The sequence below is a fragment of the Corvus cornix genome, chromosome 2 (assembly GCF_000738735.6).
Source record: "Corvus cornix cornix isolate S_Up_H32 chromosome 2, ASM73873v5, whole genome shotgun sequence".
Lineage (NCBI taxonomy): Eukaryota > Metazoa > Chordata > Aves > Passeriformes > Corvidae > Corvus > Corvus cornix.
In genome coordinates, this window is record NC_046333.1 from 141,181,559 (window position 1) to 141,203,955 (window position 22,397).

Here is a 22,397-nt window from a genome sequence, read left to right on the forward strand (position 1 = left end):
TTCTCTTTATACAGCCTGTGAAGTCTTCAAGTATTGCGGTGAACATCCTTCACTGATACAGATCAGTGCCACTTCCCATAATCCCACTCACATCTGAGGCTGATGCTAACACACCAAACCATGGGCTGGTGCAGCTGGAGGGGCAGTAATTTGTAACAGTCCTTGCAATCAAGAGTTTTCCTGTCCCATTTGGTAGCTCCAGCACTGAATTTGGTGCAGCGTTGGTCCTCCTTTGCTGCTGCCACAACACAGGTTCCACTATCCTTTCCCAGCTCCTATAGCCCTTGTCCCATTCCCCCATTCTCCTGTCATTGGCCAGAAAAGGTTTTCAAGGTGTCACATTCAACAACAGCACCGGGGACATGCAGCTAGTACGACTTAAAAGATTTTTCAGCAGGGCAAAATATACAGCAATAGATTCAAATCCACAAATGTTCTGTGGATAGTAACTCCTATGTTTGAATTCACTTCATTGTCTTTGCCCTTTTTACTGCTAATTGTCATGAGTGCTCGTGCATCCTGCTGCACCAAAATCTGCCCTAAGAGCTAGCACTTAAATAAGGTAGTCTGGAGCGACTCTGCAGAGCCCAGTTGCTGGAGTCAAGTAATGGAAAATTGGGTGTGTGATGGGGTGTCCCTGGGCTGTATTCCTCCCTTCTGCTTTGTTCTGCTGTTTGCAGAACAGCTGAGGGAAGTGTTCCAATCCTGTCCCAGGTTTGCACAGGGCTCTCTGTAAAACCTGGAGTGATTTCCTGTGGAGCCCATTTGAGAAGTCCTTGCCTTTGCTGGCTCTGACAGCTTTTGCTGTTGCGTGAACAGAGCAGTACAATCATCCTTTCTTCAGGTTAACACGTTTTCCCCTTGCAAATTATCCACTTCTGGCAAAAGAATGACCTGGGGGGACGATTTGTGTGTAAACCATGGTATGGATGGATGGTATGGATATGTCTGGGAGCTAGTGGGCTAGTGCTGGCTAAATGCATGTGTAGCCTGGCAGCCTCAGCAGCTCATCCTGCTACGTCTCGACAGCCACCTCCACTGCCACATGTGCCATTATAGAGCCAGAAGCTTGAAATTGGGTGTAGATCAAGAAACGTGCAAGAACAAAGCATTATTACCCAGGACAATCCATATTATCCAACATATCCCAAGTTCTTTGAGCAACACAGGTATGAGAGGCAGGACCTCAGCTGAACATACCATTAACAGCAAGCAGAAGGGAACAGAAATCTGTGAAGGGAATAAAATGTTAAGTTTCAGTGATGGGGATGGGAGACAGGTGCAGCAGGAGGGATGGCTTCAGGAGAAGAATGGCAGGAATGACTCTGGCCATGTCCCACCAATGCTGTTTCTGCAGGTTTCTACATCAGATGACATGGGAGGAAAAAATTAGGTTATGGACAAGGATGGGTTTCCAGGAACTTCTTTAAAAAAAAAAGGAAGCTAAAACTGGTGAAGAGGTAAGTGACAGCAAAGCCAGAAAGTCCTCAAAACTAGAAGGCTTTCAGGTTAAAATCTTTAACTAGCCTAAAAACATGGAAACAGAAGAACAGAGAGTGAGAATCCAGAAACGTGCAATAGTGCATAATTTGGAGAGGCTGGGGCTGCCATGGGCTGGACACAGCCTGTCCCACCACAGGACACGGCTGAGGCCCTCACGAGATGGCAGTGCCTTGGGGAGAACAAAACGGAGAAGGGTAGAAAGTGCTGTGCAGGTACTGATGAGTGAGGGGGAAAGGAAGAGAAACAGCTCTGCAGACACCAGGGTCAATGAGGAAGGAGGGGAGGAAGTGCTCCAGGCACCAGAGCAGGGATTCCCCTGCAACCACCAGAAAATACCTTAGAGAAGCAGGTTTGTCCTGAATGACTGCGGCCCATGGCAAGGCCCCACGGCGGGGCCGGGAGATGTGTGAGCAGGAGGGAGCAGCAGAGAGGGGCTGTCATGGACTGGTCATCCCCCAGTGCTGCCTGGGATGGTGGGGAGAGGTGAGGAACCAGGAATGAAGAACTGGGAAAAGGGGAAAGAAAGGTGTCTGAGGACACAATCTCCCAGCCACAGATGTAATCCATCTGCAATAGGAGAAAAGTTCTGTCTGGCTTAGGGCAACAGGACAGGAGCTGAGCATACCTGCTATTATCTTGTATTTTTAATCGCTTTTAATCCAATTTTTCATGTGCATCACTACCAACTAGAACTTCCAAGCAATTCGTCGCTTGAATATTTTGAAACATGAAGCCTTCTAGGACAAAAGACCATTTACCATGAATCTTTCTCATGGAATTTAAACAACTGTACACAACAGGAAAATAGTTCTCCTATAGTGATAGAGCCAATATGTATTTATTTCTATATGTACGTCTTTTTTGTGTATTAAAGTGACAGTGACCCTGTTCTCTTTTATTCTGTGTAGAGCACACACAGTTTCATGGGTTTTGAGACAAAGAAAGCCTGTGAGATCATTTGGTCTGGCACCCTACAAATACACTTCTCATATCACACAGTGACCAGAGCAGGGAGGGTGCATCCCAGCTGGGCTGGTGTGGGTGGCATGGGGAGAGCCATGCTGGGAGGCTCAAAACCCCTCATCCAGCAAGGTGTGTCATAGGTCAAGGATGCTGTCAGCTTTGTAAGCAACTGAAAACCACTTAGTGCTCCTGGTGTGTCAGCAATATCAGGTTTTGATGTGTTTCCATAAGTGGTCCATTCATCTGGGGAAGTGCCACGAATGAGCACTTCCAATGGCACATGGGAATTCAGACAAGCTGGTGCTAGCCCAGCGCTGCCAGGAGCCGTCTCATGCACCACCCTTCATTCATCTATCACAAATATTCATTACCTCCACTTCCAGTTCAGCTAATGTCAAAGGATTCATTTGGCATCCTTTGGTAAAGGCTGAAGTGCAGACACTGCTATGAACAGCTCCAGCTTTCAAGAATGGTGCTAACCTATCTTTAGCTGTCTGGCATTCAAACTCAGCTGGCTTCCTTAATGAATAATTGGAAACCTCCCTGCTGCAGTGACATTAAACTCATAGTTTAACCTTCATATTACAGCCTCTGAAATAAGCTAGGATTTTGTAGAATAAATATTACTACACAAATGGAGCACTATTTTGTTTTCTTAACATCTTATACAGGCCAGCCTCCTAGGAGGAAACATTTCTACAGCCTTGCACTTCACGACAAGCTCTTAATCTACAAATGTCTTTATCTGTCCCTGAACAGTCCAGCAGGTCCCCTGTGGACAGCCAATGTTAGGGGCAGAGTCACCTTTGCTTTCTTTTAGGTACAGGCAACACCCCACTATCTTTCCCTACAGCCAGTGCTCTCTGCCAGCCCCCAGCCCACCTTCCCAACACCCCACCGCACATCCAGTGGGGAGGGTTGGAGCATTCATGTAAACTTTGACACCCCTGAAATGCCCTATTTCCCTTTTTTGTTTTTAATTGGACAAGTCAGCGTCCCAATTCCACTTGCAGAGCTCAGAGTTTCCATCACAGATGTGGGGGCAATAAGGAACAGCCTGCACAGCACTGACACATGCTGACAGGAAGCTTGCATAGATCAGCAGAAATTAGAGCAAATCACAACCAAAATCTAAGCAAATCAGAAGCAACAGAAACTTGAAAGAAGGACCCAAGACTAATACTTCAAAATCAGAATAATCAAAACCATTATGAGTTCATTATGAGTAGGGGAAATACGAGGCATGCAGTGTGTCATTGCTCCTTATCAACTTGCCTCTCTAATCAGCACTTTACAGTTGTGGCACGGGGAGTTACAGAAAAAAATACAGATCCTTGAGGTGCTACTAGCCTGATTAAAGAAATCCATGTATTTCCCCTGGAGAAAAATGCTTAGGGAGAGGTACCTGTAACAGGAACCTTATTGAGACGGATTGCCTTTAAGCCTGGGACTTTACCAGTGAAGCTCCAGACACTGGAAATTTTAATATAAATGTGATGTAGGAGTGATGTAGGAGTTCTAAACTCATATTTATGTACTTGCATAATATTAATACTGTAGGAGGTAAATATAAACAAAACACATGATACTTTGCTCATGTCTGTGCTGGATGCCAATTTTGATATTGTTATAAGGTAAGAATACATATGAAAAGCAGTTTATATTAAAAAGGTTAAGAGAGGAGATCTCTTCAGGAGGCAAAACAAGCTGTACAAGAACTACTATGGTTTCTAAAGTACATTTTCTTCTCTGTGCATTAAATAATCATTTTTTTCTCTTATTTATGAATCAGGGTTCTTCCAACATCACCCCTGAATGCATTTTGGAAGGACTTCCTACTTGCCAAATCCCAATTCGAGTTGCATTTTGCAAAAACACATTCATGCTGCTTCATTACCCGACTTTCTTGTAATGGTATTTTTTTAAGGCTACTTTGGCAAGCCAGGAAAACACACAGGGCAGAAGGGGAGGGCAGATGCTCCTACCGTACCAGAGGGTCCTTTTTCTCCATGTCTGAAGCTCCTCCTGGCTGGCCGCGGCGCTGGCAGCGGCTCCGGCAGATGCGCGGGGCCGGGAATGTGCGGGGAGGTCGCGAATGTGCGGGGAAGTCGCGAATGTGCGGGGAGGTCGCGAATGTGCGGGGAGGTCGCGGGGTGCCCCGGCCCGGGGCGGCTCCGGGGGCTGCCCTGGGCCCGGCCCCGGTGCAGCGTGGCTCAAGTCAGGGTGCCAGCTGCCCCGGCAGGACAATGGCTCCATTGGGACATAGCTGGGGGACAAAGGCGCTGCTTTCAGGAATGATTTTATATGCATACATGTGACCTTTGCCTGAAATGGCTCTATGGAAAGTGTCCCTGTCCTGAAGCTCTGCTTTCAAATGCGGCACTCCCGGGAGCTTGCTTAATCTGTCCCTTTTTTCTCCTTTTTTATTTTTTGCCACAGATGCCTCAGGAGAGGTCATGTGCACATAACAAGGTGGTGCTGAGCTTTTTCTCATTATTTAATAGAGCTATTCAGTAATGGATAAGATTATTTTCTTCACTTTGCAAAGTCGTTCACTAGGATCTGCTATCTGGAATGCTTTTTCTGCTTTTAGGAATTTAACTACAAAACCAGAGTACCCCAATTTCCAATCCCATACTCTTGAGCTAGCCTCCAGTGGCTGACACTTCCAGATACTTCCAAGCTCAGGCCACCTTTGCTAGAGTGCATATAATTTTAAATTTATGCATCCAGATAACAAGAGCAGGGCCTTTGGGTCTTTTATGGATTGGAGCAAGTTGTTTATTCCTAATAAATTTATTATAAATTAATTTACTTTAACTGTGCTTTTTAAGTATTTTGAAGGCTTCTTAAATGGATATAAAATAGTGGCTGTCAATACACACCATGCATGAAATCCAAATATTGCTCTAGCTGGGCTGGAGATGGGGGGTGAAGACAGAATTTATCACCTTTACCTTGGGATATGGCAGTGAATGCTGCAGGTGAAATGATGGGCCCTCAGAGTGATTCTTTATTAGGTTACAGGGAAAGTTAATAGCAGTGTGACTCTCAGGTTAGCCAAATTTTCCTTTATAAGACCTTGATTTTTGCTGTTTATTGCTCTGACAAACTTACATTTGCACTGACATTTTTGTGCTGAAAAGAGTTGGGAGTTTTTAATCTATTTTTAGTTTACAGCAAAATACACCAAACATTTTTGAGGTTAAAACAAAGAATGTATTCTTTTCTATACTAATGTTAAACAAAATTATCTGTCCTTTCCATAAACAGATCTCAGGCTTACATAGCCTGGAGCAACAGACCAGATTTTGGGGACCAGGGAGGAATGGCCTTTGTGAAATGAATACATTCATTCATCCCCACCAAATTCCATACAAACTTTGTCAAGTTATAAATCTTTAAGAGATCTTTGTGTATACTGAGCACTGTGTGCAACTTGGTCACACTTAATAGCTGAGCTCTCTGAAGAGCATCTTTGCTGGATGTCTTTGAGCCCCTTACTGACCATGGATCACACTGCAGGTTTATCTTAAAGGAAGGGAGTTTTAAAAGGTGCTCACAGTCCCAGCCAGATGCAGGAGTGTGGTCATGGCTGTCTGTCATACACCAATGCCTCAGCACAGCTGCACACACAGCCTGCATCTCTCTCATAAAAAGTGTGGTATTGTACATGCTGGGAAAGCAAATTTCTTGTCCTGAAATAAATCCCACCCCACCCCCCAAAAAACTCCAAACTCCACTGTGAAATCTCCCCAACCACCCTCCCTGTTCCCTATAGCCTCTTCCTTCGACATCAGGTCTTTCAAGAGAGGGAACATTGAAAAGTAGGATAAAATCAAAGCTTTGAGGAGCTACTGCATAGACATCAGGTCCTGGATCATAAATGAAACAGGGCTACTGTTGGAAAGACAGCACAGAGCACATGATAATGCACAGAGACCACAGAAGCAGACAGATTCCAAGTGTTTGAGAAATATTAAAATATGGTATCAGCATGTGAGGTCAAAGAATATTAGATACAAATCCAGTTAGAGAACAAGTACCAAATACAAGCACCGAATACAAGCAAATTAAAATATACATATATTCTGCAATATCTAGATGCAAAATATCTGAGCAAAGGGAGCAAAAAAATATCAAAGAAGAAACAAACTAGCAAACTCGCAGATCTCCACCTCATAGCAGGCTGCTCCCAACACTGTGCTCCCTAATACTTGTTTGAATTCCATGTAAAAAAAGATGTATCTCACTTGCCTTAGAAGCTAATGTGCAGCCTGCCATGCTACTGACAACTTTTTAGCCCCATCTCACTTTAATATGATTTTCCTTCTTTTACTTTGATTTTAGCTTATCGATTTTAATTATTTGTTGCCCCATGAAAAAGAATCTATACTACAGCAGAGGGGCTTAAACTTACTGTTACAAGTGGTCTGCTGAATAAAGACGTCTGCATTTTAAACTGAATGATTTCTCCAATTTACAGTGTTAATATATACCTGTATTTGGAGAAAAGCACAAGCTTCCCTACTTAGTCTCACTTCAGCATGGTTTGCAGGAACTGGCAAGATTTAGCATTTCCCAATATATTCATTGCAACCTAAAAATATTTTGGTCGATCTTTACATCAGTTTAACATCACAGCATTCTTGGTCATACAGCTACTCACTTCTTTTGAGTCATAGTCAATTAAAATAAATCTTAGGCAACTCTCACTCTGTATAAACACATTCAGGCGGTTTAGCAAAACAGATGCTGCTGTCCCTAGATGTCATGGGGAGCAGTGGGTATTGCTTTAGGTAATGCTTGGTCAGAATTAACTACCATAGTTCAAGCAGGGGCAGTGCCCTGGGGCACAGGCGCACACAGTGATGGAAGTGGAAGCCGGTGCCTGTCCTGAAGGGCTTTGGGAATGGATTTCTACCCAAAACCACATAATTTTTAAATGTGTATGTAAGAGTTATTTAAGATCCCTAAAAGGCAGTCTGTGCAGTGCCACCATCACGCTTTTACAGGCTGTGGCCATCACTGCATTTTCACAGAATCATAGAATGGTTTAGGTTGGAAGGGGACTTTAAAACTTGTCTAGTGAGAAATTCCTTCCTAATATCCAATCTTCGCCTGCTCTCTTTCACTTTGAAGCCATTCCTCCTTGCCCTATCACTACATGCCCTTGTGAAAATACCAAACAGCCTCTCCAGCATACCCTCAGTGAGCTGTGATTGGAGATGTTGGATCTGCTTTCTGGACTAGGATTTAGGCACCAGCAAGGCACAAGTTGCTCAGATCAGGGCAGGGCTGCACTTGCACAGGTATAGCTGCATGGAGGAAATTTCAGACACAAAGGTCCTATTTTGATCGTGCAAAACATCCAAACTAATGAAAACAAAAATTACAAGTTTCCAGGTACCGTAGGTTCAGAAATGAGTATTCAGGAATCTGATTGTACAGTAAGTGCACTGAGGAGAATACTCACTGTAAGGGGCATAGGCTCATGCTTTCATGTATAGCTAAGGTTAATGAAAATTATAAAAAAACATTTCTTTTTCAATATTCAGAAACATAGGATAAAAAATTGTACAGGCTCAGCTTTAAAGCAGCTGTTCTCATCAGAATCAGAAATCCGAACATCTCTTAAACTCATGCAATCAGAGCGAGTAGCTATATAATTAAATCATGCCACACATTGAGCACCTATATATGGATTTCTGGAGCTAACATTAAAATCCTATTTTTAAAAGCTGTGTTTACAGATATCCCAGACTGCTAGAAATAAAGACGTTTTGAACATAACTCCTTTTTATGCCTGCACTTTCTGCAGTCATTTTAAACTGTATTGATACAAATAAATTCATCAGAAATTTATACTGGCAGTTTAATATGCCATGGGTATTACAGCACTAAAATCAACCACAAAAAAAACAGCGCTTCAAAAAAATTGCACTGCAGATAGTCATGAATAAAAGAAGATTGTGACTTACAAGAAATATACAACCCCTCCTCCTGTTAATCTGTTCCATATTTGATCACTGAGCTTGCATTGCAGTTGAAAAATATCCTGGGGGACTACTTAGTGTACTGCCTAATCCAACCATCCACCCCCTGCAAAGTACAACCTCATGTGGTTTTGTTTCTTTAGGAGTTTCTCTGCAGCTCCAATGACCCAGCTCAGTTTCACCTCCAGCAAACAGGTCTGAGCATGAAGAAATAGCTTCTGTGGCCAGAACTGTGCAGAAATATATAATTCTGTACAAGCATAATTGCACGAGCTGAGCTAATGGAAAAAACATACTTTGTCCAGCTACTTCTAGGCATGGCTGGAGTTACTCCGTCTGCAATCTGAATGGATTATGTGGTCTTGTATCTCTGACTTTGCCTTGGCATATTTTCTTGTTCTTAACCCTTCATTTACTGTATTACAGCTACATAAAAGCTTTGTTCAAACTCCAAAGGTTTACCACTTCTGTTAAACATTTTTCCTGCCATTAGATGTTTTTTTTGCCACTAGACTTTGCCCACCAGTGGGGATGTTATGGTATCCTTTATCCTCAGTTTATGCAAAAATGTATCTTCATTCTGAAAAGTCATCAGACCCAGAGCTTCTAAAAATCATATGTCAAAATATTAATCCTCCTTTCCTGGGCTCTGTTAACCACAGCATACCAGGCTACAAGCAGTTATAAAATACCACAGCTTTACAAACCTACACCAGCAGGATCCACCTGTGTGAAGGTGTCTGCCATGGAGAGTTCGGGATGGAAGAGAAATGGCCAAGGGTAAACTGTAGCCAGGAGTAAATGTGTGTGGGAAGACGAAGTTTGGATATGTGGAGACTCAAAAAGATTGTAAACTAAAGCTTAGTTCTCCCTGGCCAACATGAAAAGACTCTGCATGGGCTGCAGTTTTCCTCTGAGAGAGCTAGAACTAGCTGAGATAGCTCATAGCTTCATCACTTTGGTCATCATACAGGGCACTCCAAGTCCTGGATAAGGCCAGCAAAGAGCCACAGGGAAGAACAAAGCATTGCCAGCATCAGCCAAGACCCTGCTCCTTGGCTTGAGGGCTGACACCATGGCTCCTTATCTACCTTCCTTATCACTAAAACATTGCTCTCTACACCTTCAATATTTCCCTTCAACTGGTTTTCTTCTCCCAAAGCCAATCCCCTATGCCTATCCCAAACAACATCTCTTTATTCTAACACAATTACAGCTCCACCTGAATTTGAAGTCCCTAGTCTTGTACAATATGTACAAGTGAAGTAAAGTTCTACATCCTGAACAAGATGTACAAATTTCTTAAATTAAACAGTAACTAGGGACCAAATTAATAAAATCCCTAAAGAAGGAAACACAACAAATTTCAAGGCTGCTCTTACCTGCTAGAGAAAGTCCAGTGTTAAAACCTGACTATAAAGGCCTGACAAGAGATACTGCACTAGGAATAAGGGTTATGAAGGTTAAATAAAAAATAGTATGATAATTGCACACTCCCAGATGCTAACAGCAATCCATAGGTGACAGTAGCCAACAAACATAGCCATAAATACAGCAAATGTACTGTAGAGAACAGAGAAGCCAAGAAACTCTGGAAAAGGTTTACAGAGGAAGGACTAAGGACTTCCAAGGGGTCCCACTACAGGACAGGGGTTGGAAATACACATGGATTTGCAGGTGATACACCTAGACCAGCCTTTGGAGCACAGTGAGGAATTTTGACCACCCACCAGCTACTGTGCCAGCAAGCAGCTGTGGGTCCAAGCTGTGTCATGACCTGGGTTGTTGATACAGTGTTTGTAACTGAAGATCAGTGGGTTGGCCACCATTACTATAGTGCTTGGATTTTCATCTTCCCAGAAAGAAAGCTGAGTCTCCAGAAAACATAAACATCTCAATCTTTTGGGGGCTGGGGAAATTGGACAACATTTTTACAAGTAAAAAATAATAATGATTTCTTATTTCTTATTGTCTCCACTTGGGGTGTAAAAGCTATTTCAAGTGATTGGACAACTCATCCTTGCTTTTTGTGTGAAGCCCATGGAAAATCCATTGTGAGAGGAAGCTACAGGCACAACTGCAACATGGATTAGGGCCTTACAAGTGCTAGATTGAGCAGGTATCCATCACAGTGACAGCTGCTCCTGCACTGAAATGTACTCGATTCTGGGAAAAAAACCCAAGAGGGAACTGGCTTGTTCAGTTTTGGATGCTGCAGAGAGGAATGACTGTGCAGTGAAGGTTTTTGGGCTGCACAAATCAATTTTACATACAACTCCTTGAGAATTCTAAAAGGACTTGTTTGTTCACAAAGCTTAGTTTTATTTCTGCTTACAATTTATCTTCTGTTTTTGATTTCTCACAACGTTTGTGTCCTTTTTCCAGACCCCCCTGCAAGTCTTTATTCACTAAAGCTTTCAGAGTTTTGTTTTTGTTCTAATTTCTTTGCCTTCTAAGTTGTTTTTATTATGATGTACCACACTGAGTGCTATAACAGCCTGTGAGGGATATTTTCTAAGAAGAATAAATTATGGGCATTAATACAACAAAGCACAGAGGTTTTGAACATTTGGTTTCAACGTGGAAAGATTCTCTTTCATATGAGAGTCATACTGAGGATTTATTTCTAGGGGTCTTTTTTCTGCTATTAAGATCTAACGAAGCAGTATTCTACTGAAGGCTTATTTTTTTCCTTGCACATACTGTCATGGTTACTGCAGAGCTCTTCTCCTGTTTCTCATTTCACTGCAAGGTACCTATGTGCATATGAAAGGTGTACTGTGCAGGGTTTGCTTTCAAGTTTTCCATTAAGGGGGTGGAAGGAAGGTATGGGGGTTTTGTTTGAGCTTCTTTTGTGGAGAGGGATTAAGGAAAGGATACGGAAACCGGGGCAAAGTAGTTCTTTAAAATAAATCCAGATCTCCCCTCTGTAAACACATGCCAACCAAATATACAAATTACAGCAAATTGCTTGTCTGTGTTCACAACTGGGCTCATGCTAAAAACTAAGAACACTGTAAGCATGAGTTAGAACATTTATTTGGACCTCCTTGAAAAGTCTTCCTTTCAGTAGGTTCAATCCTGCAACATAAGTAATTTAGCTCTCATGAGTAGTCCCATTGACTAAAAGCAGGGCCTGGATTTACAGGGTCACCTAAACCAACAGAGGAGTTTCGAATGCAACATTTTCCCATAAGTCACTTCCCATTATACGCTTTTGCCACCTGGACTCCATCTCCTTAAATCTGCTTTATTGGTCCCATATGCCTTTATTCAACAAAATGCTCGAGCTTTGATGGAATGGAAGGGACACAAGCGAGCACCAAGCAGCTTTCCTGAGCCGGTGCTGCAGCCGTGCTCCTGATTAATGCCTCCATTCATAGAGCTGTGTCCCCACACTGCACACAGGGAACAGCCTCCCACTTGTAATGCCCAAACATGCTGGCTTTCTCTTCCAGATCTGCTCACAAAATCCACTGCGTCATGGCTGCCTCCAGCTTGCAGCTCTGTGCCTGTGTCCTTTACATGATGGAATTGCCTTTTGCTGAGTACCCACTGAGAGCTTGACAACAAGGGCTTCAACTCCCATTGTTTTGTCCCCTCCTAGCTCCCACGAGCAGGATCTCAACCGCAGCCCTGCAGGTCTGGAGGCTGGCAGCCCCCAGCTGGCACCACTGCCCCCTTCTTGTAGCCCCCTTCTTGTACCATCTATGCCTCCCAAGGGATTTAATTTAGTTCCCCAAAAGGCACAAAATACTTTTTCTCCCCTGATTTTGGTTGGATCTCGTTTCTGGCTATTTAGCAAACTGGCTCACCAGATCAAGCTGAGCCTCTGGGCTGATGCTCAGGAGTCCCTCGAAGTAGAGTGGAAGGAGGACAGGACCACCATCTTCAGCAGTCCTGTATTAACTAGTTTTAGAATCATACACAAATTAGGGAAGAGAAAGACACGGCTCCATCTTTCCTTCCAGCCTTGTATCTCCATACTCCTTCTCCTTTTTATCTGCGTTTTACAATGCAAGAAATATAAGAAAACATTTTAGTGCAGATTTCCTGAAAACAATGGCAATTTTTGGACCTGGACAGATTTTTAGCAGTACCTAAATGTATTTCAATGGTGACATTTCAGCTATACGCCTCCTGTTAAGGTAAAGATGCAAACAGTTTGATCATATCATACTCCAGATCAAAAAGTGGGGGGTGGGAACCGCAAACTGCAATGTTTGACTTGAACTCAAGTGAAAACATCTGAAGGCTTTTGTGGGTGTTTGAACTTCTCAGTGACAGGAATCAAGGTAAAAGCAACTTGATTGTTTCTTTTTATCACTTTCCAGCCTTGGTACAAAAACAGGAATTCATTAATTACTTCAGACACCAGTGGGGTTGGATTGGCAGCAGCGAGGAGCTCCGAGCCCTTTCCTTGTAACTGCTGTGATGAAAAACTCCTGTGTTTCCTTCCTCACCACATGTCTCACAAAGAGATTTACGGCTGTGTTTTAACCACGTGTCAGCGAGCCAATGCATCAAGATTTACAGCAGAAAATTTGGAGACTTATCTTCAGCTGAATTTTCCCACTGATAGCTATTATAATTTATAATAAGTGTTTGCATATTTAATTAGCTGTATGATGATAGTAAACACTAGAGAAAAGTGGCCTAAATGGAGGAAGCAAGTGAATGGCACTGTATCCCTTCCCATCCCCACAAAGGTTAAGCAGTACCTGAGAATCAGATTTCTTAGCTGCACCATGCTGCTCACAAGCAGCAGCAAGTAAGTGTATAGAAATACCAAGAAATGGATGTTTATTTGCATGTCCTGAGGTTTTGCTTTAGTTCTTGCAGGATCTCTTACCATCAATGCTACTTCTGTCAGTTCGTTTTCAACCGAACTCCCAAACATCCCAGCAGAGACAAGGACCCATACAGTAAATTTAAGGTGGTGATCACTTGCTTAGACACCTTTCACCAAACAAAGAATTTAAAAGCCATTTCTCAAGGGTTGATTGGTTTTGTTTTGGTTTTGGTCCCTGTTCTGTTTTTGGCAGTCCACATGCACAGGGCAGGGGTCTGTGAGACTGGAACAGGGAGAGGCAATGGACTTGTGAGGGGATGCCAAGAAAGTGGCCTGGGGCAGGTTAGAGCTGAACACCAATATTTTCTTTACATTTCCTAGCACTGTATTTCTTGACAGTTCTCAGCCACTTTCATGACATGGACACCAGGGAATGGAACTGCACAGCAGGGAGTCCCTCTAGGTGGCCTAAGCTACACAATTTGCTGTTACAGAGGTTGTACTTACTTCTTTATCAGGCCTTTTTCCAGACAACAAAAGCTCAAATCTAGCTAATGTGATGTCAGCTTCTCCCTCTCATTTTCTGGCCCATGCCCAGAGCATAATCTTCCTCCATGTTTCAAATATGAAACCTTGCATTAGGGCTTTGAGCATTTCCACTTTAAGTTGTTGCAACCTCTTCCACGTAGCTGGAAGAGCATATATAACTCAGACACCACAGCAACTTGCCAAATTGTGTTCAGCTGAGTTTCTTGCTTCCATTTGGAGTTAGCTGTTATGGATCACAGTATTGAAATAAACACATATCAGACGGCATTAATGAAGAGCTGTTGAGCTGACTTAGAAAACACCAAAAAGGTCTTCATCACAGCCTAATTTCAGGTTTCAGATTCCTTTGGTTCATCTCAAAGTTCCAGGTCCATTATTCTCAGTACCACTGCTGATTATTATCACTACTTTTGGCTCAAAAGGTGAAAACACCTCCAGACTCAGCCTGCTGCACCTCTTGCTATCATCCCACCCCTAAATCCATTATCTCAGAGAAAAGCATTTAATAGAAAAAGCCTAGAGAAGACTGGCACAAACTACCAGGTGACAGCAGCTATCTTTCTTCCACTTTCTCTTCTTGCCTCACTGACAGTAATCTCCACATAAATTTTGGCATATAAACGTCTTCCTGCAAGAAACACATTTTACCTTTTACAAGGTAGCACCTTCAGAAAACACATAATTACTACTGAAGTAGAATTTTTGTTTGAACTGTCAGTCCTCACACTTTTTTGAGGGGACCAGTATGAATTTAAAAAGTAAAATTAAGCACACATGTACTTCAAAAGATTACTTTTTAAGGTGTCTTCCTCCATTTTAAAGGATTCATAGAGCACAATTCCATCTAGTTTCCTTCTCAAGTTATCTGCAAGACACTCAGGAATTCTTGAAGCACTACAAAAGGCCAATTTAGGCATAAATGCAATACATGCATAGTAAAAATAAAACAGGTAATCCATTTTTACAACTAATTGTTGGAGCATGTACTCTCCAGCAGAGTTTCACCCCTCTATTAATTCAGCTCATACTTTACCAATAGCTAAAACCAGCAGGATCAATGTGGAACTATGCAAATAAATAGCAGCAATAATAAAACATCAAGAGTGTTCCAAGAGTGTTGCCTCTTTCTTGCAAAGCAACAGTCTACTCTCTCTGATCCCTTATGCTTTTGCCATTCACCTGAGGTTGGACGTAAGATGAAATTGTTAAATCAGAGGCTGGGGAGGATGCCAGACTTCCAAACCCAGGCTGTGAAAGGCCCCCTCTGTCCATTGCGGAATTTCACAGGGACTGCAGACGGCAGATCTGAGACAGCCTTTCAGGCCTGTCTTTATCAATCAAATCTCCTCTTGTGCTCTGGAGGAACCCCTGGAGACACTTCAGCCTCCTGGTTGTGCTGGTGCAAGGGGGCTTGGCTGTGTGCACCCCCAGCCAGCCAGACCCCAGGCTGCCAAAACTTCCCTTCACACAGGCCCGCTCTCAAGCAGCACCAGCCTCCCTCTACTTGCAGGACTTCTGATTCTTGAAGAAATTTTGATACCTGTCAGGAGAAGAAATTAAGACCCTTTCAGTTTTATTATATTTCTTCCATTTTATAGGCAGGCTGTTTCTTTTTTGTTTGCTTTGCAAAAGACATTATACTATAATAATCAACCACTGGAAAGAGTTTGTTTTTGATTCCTTTGGATGAACTGCCTTAGACGGACTGTGTCTGAAGTAGAAAAGATTAGTTCTGTATTTACTAACATGCCACAGGCTCAGGGAGAAAAGGGGGGAGTAATCCCTCAAAAAGGGCTGTTTGTTATAAAACCCACCACAAGTAATCAATATACCCCAAAAGAGCAAAGGCAGTGATGGAGCAAACCCTTAATGTGAACCAGACCGAGTAACACGCAACAATCAGCTTGATGGGTGAAGTAGTGATTTGGCAAATGTTCTGACATTCCTTGCCATGGGATTTCCGGGCAGTCATGGTGAAAGTAAGTAAACATGCCTCATCAGAAATAACATTAGCAACAGACCCAACAGTAACACACAGCTGGGCTGTTCATTCAGAGCAGGGATTCCTTCCTTTACCTGATACTAAATCTTATTCTCCACATGGGGCCACAAAGCAGCTTGGATATAAACTTTATGTCAAAACTTCACTTCCATCAAAATACTCCTGAGCTGGAGGTGCAACAACGTGATTGCCAAGTTCGTCCTTCATGACAAAACCAAGAGGTTCCCTGAATTAATCCGTATCCATTATGACTGTGTGAGGAAACAATCCAGGAGCTGGCACTTTCTGGCTCCTCAGTTCACATGCTTTCCATTACACAAAGAAATTCTATATTTCAGCAACAGGATTACCCAGGCCTTTCTGGGAAATTTTAAGCCAAAGCAATTTCCTCACCTAGAAAACAAGAATAAGAGGGTTGAAACATGTTAAAGGTTTTAAAGAGTGAAAATAGTGATTGCTATTCCCATGTAGCAACTGAATCTTGATCTTTTTGTTTGTATTTCATTGAAGGAACTCCTCCCGTCCCTGGGGAGCATGAACTTGCAGAATGGAGAGAAGTTAGAAAAGGGGTGTCTCATTTTGTCAAGTGATGGATTCAGTCCCTCCAGGAAAGGGAATATAATACATAAAATCACTTTATAAATCTTCAGCTCAAGAGCTACTAATCAAGGGTTCTTTCAGTGTCTGCAAATTCAGATGATCTCCTAATACCCAGCCCTTCTTTCTGATTAGCTGCAAAGAGTTGTGAGCTTTTTTGGTGACACCAAACTTGGGGGCGAATTTGAGACAGTCCCCTAGACTGGAAATCAACAGCAGCAATTGTATACAGAGGTTGGGACTTTTGGATAAAACATCAGGGCCCATGGGGAACATTCCTGCATTAAAGTCAGTGTTTGATTCCAAAATTTGATATCTCCAAGATGCTAAGAGAGATTTCAAGAAAACAAGACCATCACTCAAAGCGTGACAGAGGCTTCTAACTGTTACAACATCATCTCCAACAAGCATTAACACTGCATTTTAAACACTGAGTGCTGGGGTTTGATGCAGCTCCAGGGAAGTGCTTTCCTAAGCTTCGGAGAAGATGTGCTAAATTTAGAATGTTGTCCAAAGAGAAAACTGGTTATAATCACCAAAAATCCATCTAATGTTTTACAATGATCCTAAAACAGGCAGATTTAACAAGGGATGGCAAGTAGCCACTGACTTGACTCCAAGGTCACCTGTCAAATACCACAATCTGATCAAGTACTGAGAAGCCACATGATGTTCAACAAGCAGCACAAGGCTGAAGGGAGCTTGAAGTATGGCTGAGGGACAACCTCCTGCCTAATGCAGAAGGAGCTCCCAGCTGGTGCTTCTCTGTTTTGTGCTTCTGTGCTACTGAGAACCTGATCAAGATAGCAACCATGTGTTGTGGAAGACATCAAATGTAGGCCAACAATTCTCCTGCACTTTTTAGTATACTCATGTCTCTGCAACAACCAGTTTTAGCATGCTCTTAGAGTATCAGCATTATCACCTAAATGCAAAATACATCACCCAAAATGTACTCCAGGTCACTCAGACTAGGATAGATTCCCATTTCCACTCAGTCTGTCCTCTGGCCAGACTCTGATTGATGTCTGTTGCTCTGGCTCATATACATCCTGTTCAGGTGCTTCCTGCACAGGTCTTGGTGCTGTAGACCCTTGTTTCAAACAGCATCAACCACAGCAACAAGCAGATGTTCTTACATCTTGCTTTATCTGCTTCCCACATCGACCCCACACAGCAAACCAAGGCAGAAAGCTGTTCCACTCAGAAATGTCAAGCCAGCTTGCTCTCAGACACAGCCATTTTGCAATGCTAAATGCTGCTGAGAAGAAAGAGGCACAGACCTCACCCTTGCTGTTCAAATGCTGCAGAGCTCCACATCAGGGCTGCAGGACCAGCTGAATCTTTCAGATGCTGCCAGTGATACCAGCAGCAGCACAGCAGCTCAGCACAGTCACGGCATACAAATTCCTAACTTCTTTATTATGGAGCACCATTCAAAGCTTCTCTGTAAACAAGATGATCAAGAAATGTCCTTGCAGTGGTGTCCAAGCAGTTTCCAAAATATCTTGACAGCACTCCTTTGAGGTAAAGGCAGCACCACTTGCAGATGAGACAGAGGGACATTAACAAAATATTTCTACTACATTTAAGAGCCTATCTTAAGACTTCAAGAATGCCAGTTTCAAGAATGCACAGCATTATAAAGCACTACTACCAGTCTGTAATAGGCACTACCAGAGACCGGCTGTACTAGATGTGTGCAGCACAGACCCCTGTTACCTTCACATGAACCCATCGAGACTCAGCAGTTCTCCTAATCAGAACTGGGCATTTCAAGCTGAGTGCTGAACAGAGAAGTTAAAAAATGACCTTTTCTAAAAATTATAGCTAAAATGACCTGGCAGCATCTTGTAACAATTCTGTCTATGGAGACACAGAAACAGGATCCAGCTCTCCAGAACAAGACTGAGCTGATCTAAGCATGACCTGAGTTCTCCTGCAGCCCCATTCTCCACTCAAGGCACTGTGTTGAGATTGTCTCATCATACTTGAATGCCAAGGTACTGTGTAAAGTTGCCCAGATAGTCTTATGTCTATTCAAATGGACCTTATTCATAGTCTCCAAAGAGAGTACTTTGGGTTTGTTTTTTTAAAAATTATTTTAAAAGACTGAATTCAAAGAAGAGCAATTCCTAGTGTGTTGGTGATGATGGGCTGTCTCCTTCATGGCTCAACAGCAGTACTGGAACATGTCCGGCTCGCATGAGGTAAGAGATTGGCAACCACAGCTGTTGTAGGCTGTCATCCCTTTGGTAACTCATACCTACAGAGGAATAAAACACGTATTTCAAGCAAATGGATATGAAACCTGTTGCCCAGGAGCAGTGAGACTCATGAACCTCTGGTTACAACACAGTGGATCATGGCTCTGAATTATTTTGTTTAGCCATCTTTGCCCATTGTCCCTTGATATCCAGTTTTCCTTCCTTGATGCTATTGCCTCCCAGATCTTCCTTTGACTTTATGCCCTGTCACTGGTTCCTTTTCCCAGTTCTTGATCCATTCGCTTAGCTCCCTGGGATAGCTTAGCTTTTTATTTCATGTTTGATTCACCTTCATCAGAGGTCTGTCCAAGCCAACAGACTTCACTCTGGAATGGCTGAGCCCAAAGTTCCCTTCTGCTAATTCTCCCCTGGGGGCAGTGATCATGTGAACTGCTTCAGCCTTGTATTGAAGTGCTAACTCACAGAAATTCACAGGGCTTTCATTTTGCCATGCTGGAGTCTCTTCTGGAAATCAGGCAAGAACTTCTAAATCACGTGAATCGTTTGGCCAGTTCTACCTCTCACATCCACTGAAAAAATGTGAGCCTTTCAGTATTTCAGGCAGATGTTAGTGGATGATTCAGGGAGCAGATACACATGGTTGCCAGCCATTGAGTTGAAGAAGCCCCAGAGAGAGTCTGAGAGATGATAAAGTTGAGCAAAACTGAGAGTTAATCCAAAGCTTGTAACTTGCTCTCAGCTCCCTTGGGAACACACAACACACACTGAGCAATGGATTCCAAAATATTAAGAAATAAGCTAGCGTGTAAAAAAAATAAGGATCTCCTGTTCAATTAAGGAGTTAGGTCATTAATGCTTGTTCATATTACATTACTCACACTTGAGAGACAAATAACTATCTGTTGCCTCACTAACCCACATATTTATTTGAACAAATATTTCCCAAGAAGTAGAGAGAGAACCATTTCAACAGAAAAGTTCTATATTATGGTCTTATCATAACAAGCCACTTCACAGTACACTGATGTGTATCGTATACAAGCATCCATTGTGAAAAGCTATTAAGTGTATCTCATTTTACAGTGCTGACATGTTGGTTCCTTCACAGAGGTCATTAGCTCACAATGGGGCCTCTCATTTCCCTATGCCTTACTAAGGTTTTGCTGTATTTTAGAATCAAACCTTAGTATGAGCATTATTAACTCAGAGGGATATGATCTGTGCCATATAAAGTCAATTTACATAGAAATCCTGCAATCATTCAGAACGAATTTTACGTATTTATATATATAAAAGGAAAGCTACAATCTCTGAATGGAGAAGACATAGTACATGATTAGCTCAGTTCCAGATGCTTAAGATGTTTAACAGAATAGCCTTCCAAAAAGGAAAAAATACCCAATCCTAAACAAAATTACCTATTTTCCTCTGGGCCAAAAATGCTGTTCAGTCACCTGTTCCCAGGCCACCCTGTAAACAGTGCTGGACATGAGCAGTGTGTGGAGGTGAATTGCTGCCTATATTTTGACCAACAGGGGGTCTCAATAGTGTAATACCTGCTTCAAATGGTGGCACTGATTACCTAAAATCAGCTCAGACTCTAGGGAAAGGTACAAGTCATTACCTCAACTCATGGCCACAACCAGAAATATGTACTGATAAAAATACAGCTCAAAGGCCAATGCCCAGTTGTGTTTCTGGGCAGCCCAAGTACACATTACATACGTAATACAGAACAGGTAAATCAGGTCCAAAGTATATTTGATTTTTGTAAAACAGCAGTAAGTCATGTATTTAGAAGCTTTCTCTATTCTTCATAGCACAAATCATTAAAGGAAAATTAAAAGTGAACTGCCAAGCTGTTAGTTTCAGTTGGATGACAGATATTCTGTCATGATACATGGCTTGACTCTGAAAAAGAAATGGAGCTCTTGCTAGGTTCTTAATTAAGGAATACAGCACTCAAGGACAATGGTCAAAAATTAAGCAGCTGTTGTACATTATATACATTACCTCTTTCTTGTTTTCATTTTATAAATGATTTTATCTCCAATTAAATTTTTGAACTTTTTTTGCAAAAAGAGTACTGTTTTCTGCTGCCCTCTCCACACAATTTTACTCTGAGGTTTTCATATCCTTTCATCATAGCAGTAGACAACAACCAATTCCTTGAAGTCCTTTATCAGTTCTCCTACAATTTAATTGCATTTCTCTTCCATGAAGAGACACACAAAAAGCTTTTGTTCTCTCTCCTCCTTTGTGTCTTGTCCTACTTATTAACTGCTGAGAGTTTTATAGAGCACCTGGAAGATTTTCAGTGTTATAAAAAACAAATGTCTTTTTGTAAAAATCTGACTCTCAAAATATACGCAACAGAAAGTGTTCAGTATTTTCAAATTAGTCAACTACTCAATAACAAACATAATTCCAACACTTCAAAATTACATTTGAGATGGAGAAGCATTTTTGACATGTCCTGCTCCAAACACAAGAAAGATGCTTGCACAGACTCTGGAACTGTAAAATGTCCACAAGGGACAAGGAACAGCTATGTTTGGTTCTCAGAGAGGAGAAATAAGCTGTAGCAGCCTGCTGGCCACAGAGCTGGGAACAGATCATGAAAAGTTATGATAAGACTCAAATCCCCAAGTGTAGGGCATCAACCTGCTCCTAAGCAGCTTAAACCCTCTGCTTTAGTGGATGTCTTTGAGTTATCTTTCTTGAAGTTTGGACATCCCTCTGACATGGGATATATCTATAAACTGGAAGAAGACTTGAAGGCAAAGAAATAGCAGAGGAAAACAAGTGATGACAGCAGCAGCTTCGTAATACCTAAAAGCAGAAGAAGCTGCCTTAGGAGGGTGAGTGACAGAGCTGATGTGAGATGTTTAATCTCTCAAAGTCTCTCTTTCCCAAGACCATCCCAGTCCCTTCTCTTCCTCCCTATCTCAAGTTTCTCACTGTACAGAAAAGCTAGGAATTAAGTGACTAAAACTAGCAAAACAATAATGCATTGTTAATAACTTCCATAACTGCCGTATCAACTTGAGAAGTTTTAGTCAAGTAGCTTCCAAACTTCTAAGAAACCTTCTTCCCCTCCATATGCTTTGGCTCAGCTCCTGGGTGGGAAATGAGCTACAAAAGAGGTAAGTTTAAAAAGAGACTTTTCCCCCCCAGAAATATGGTTTTGAAAAGGGGAAGAATCAACCAGGTCTTGCAATATGCTTTCATTTGTACTGTGCTTTCAAACTCTGTCCTTCTTTTTAGGGAGTATTTTAATTTAGAGGTTTAATCAGTTACTTACACTTCACAGAGTGCTTTATTTATAAAATACAATATTTAGAAAATGAAAAGTGCATTTTCAGAATGAATTGCTTCAGATTAACTCTCTTATGAAATTCACTTCTGTGGATAAAAGAAAAATAAAATATAACAAATAATAATAATAATAATTAATGAAGAAAGAATAAAAGTAATTACTAAAACTCTATTTGACCTGAAATGACTTTTGGAGTAGTTTTTGAAGTGAGTTTCTTTTCCACTCTATCACTGAGACCATCTTTTTAACACAGCAAAGAGAAAACAACTACTAGTCACATAAGCTCATCTTACTCCAACCTTCCAAAAATGTCCAAAATTAATCTGATTCAAAACAATCACTCAACTAATTCACAACAAAATTAAGACTCCCAAAGATGCGCAGATGTGAAAACTTGAATTCTCCCTATTGTATTATTTTCTCGAAGCAAAGTCACAAGAAGCAGTGG

The 22,397-nt window shown here is 42.0% G+C and overlaps 1 protein-coding gene across 1 annotated transcript in view; it reads right to left on the bottom strand.

The window, feature by feature from the left end:
* The window catches only part of ENPP2 (ectonucleotide pyrophosphatase/phosphodiesterase 2), a 72,639-nt gene extending 67,902 nt beyond the window's left edge, over positions 1 to 4,737 (bottom strand). The window contains 2 exon segments of the mRNA XM_019289302.2: positions 4,457 to 4,662; positions 4,665 to 4,737. Coding sequence (XP_019144847.2) covers positions 4,457 to 4,662; positions 4,665 to 4,722 — 264 coding nt within the window. The 5' untranslated portion in view covers positions 4,723 to 4,737.
* Between the last annotated feature and the right edge of the window lie 17,660 nt (positions 4,738 to 22,397).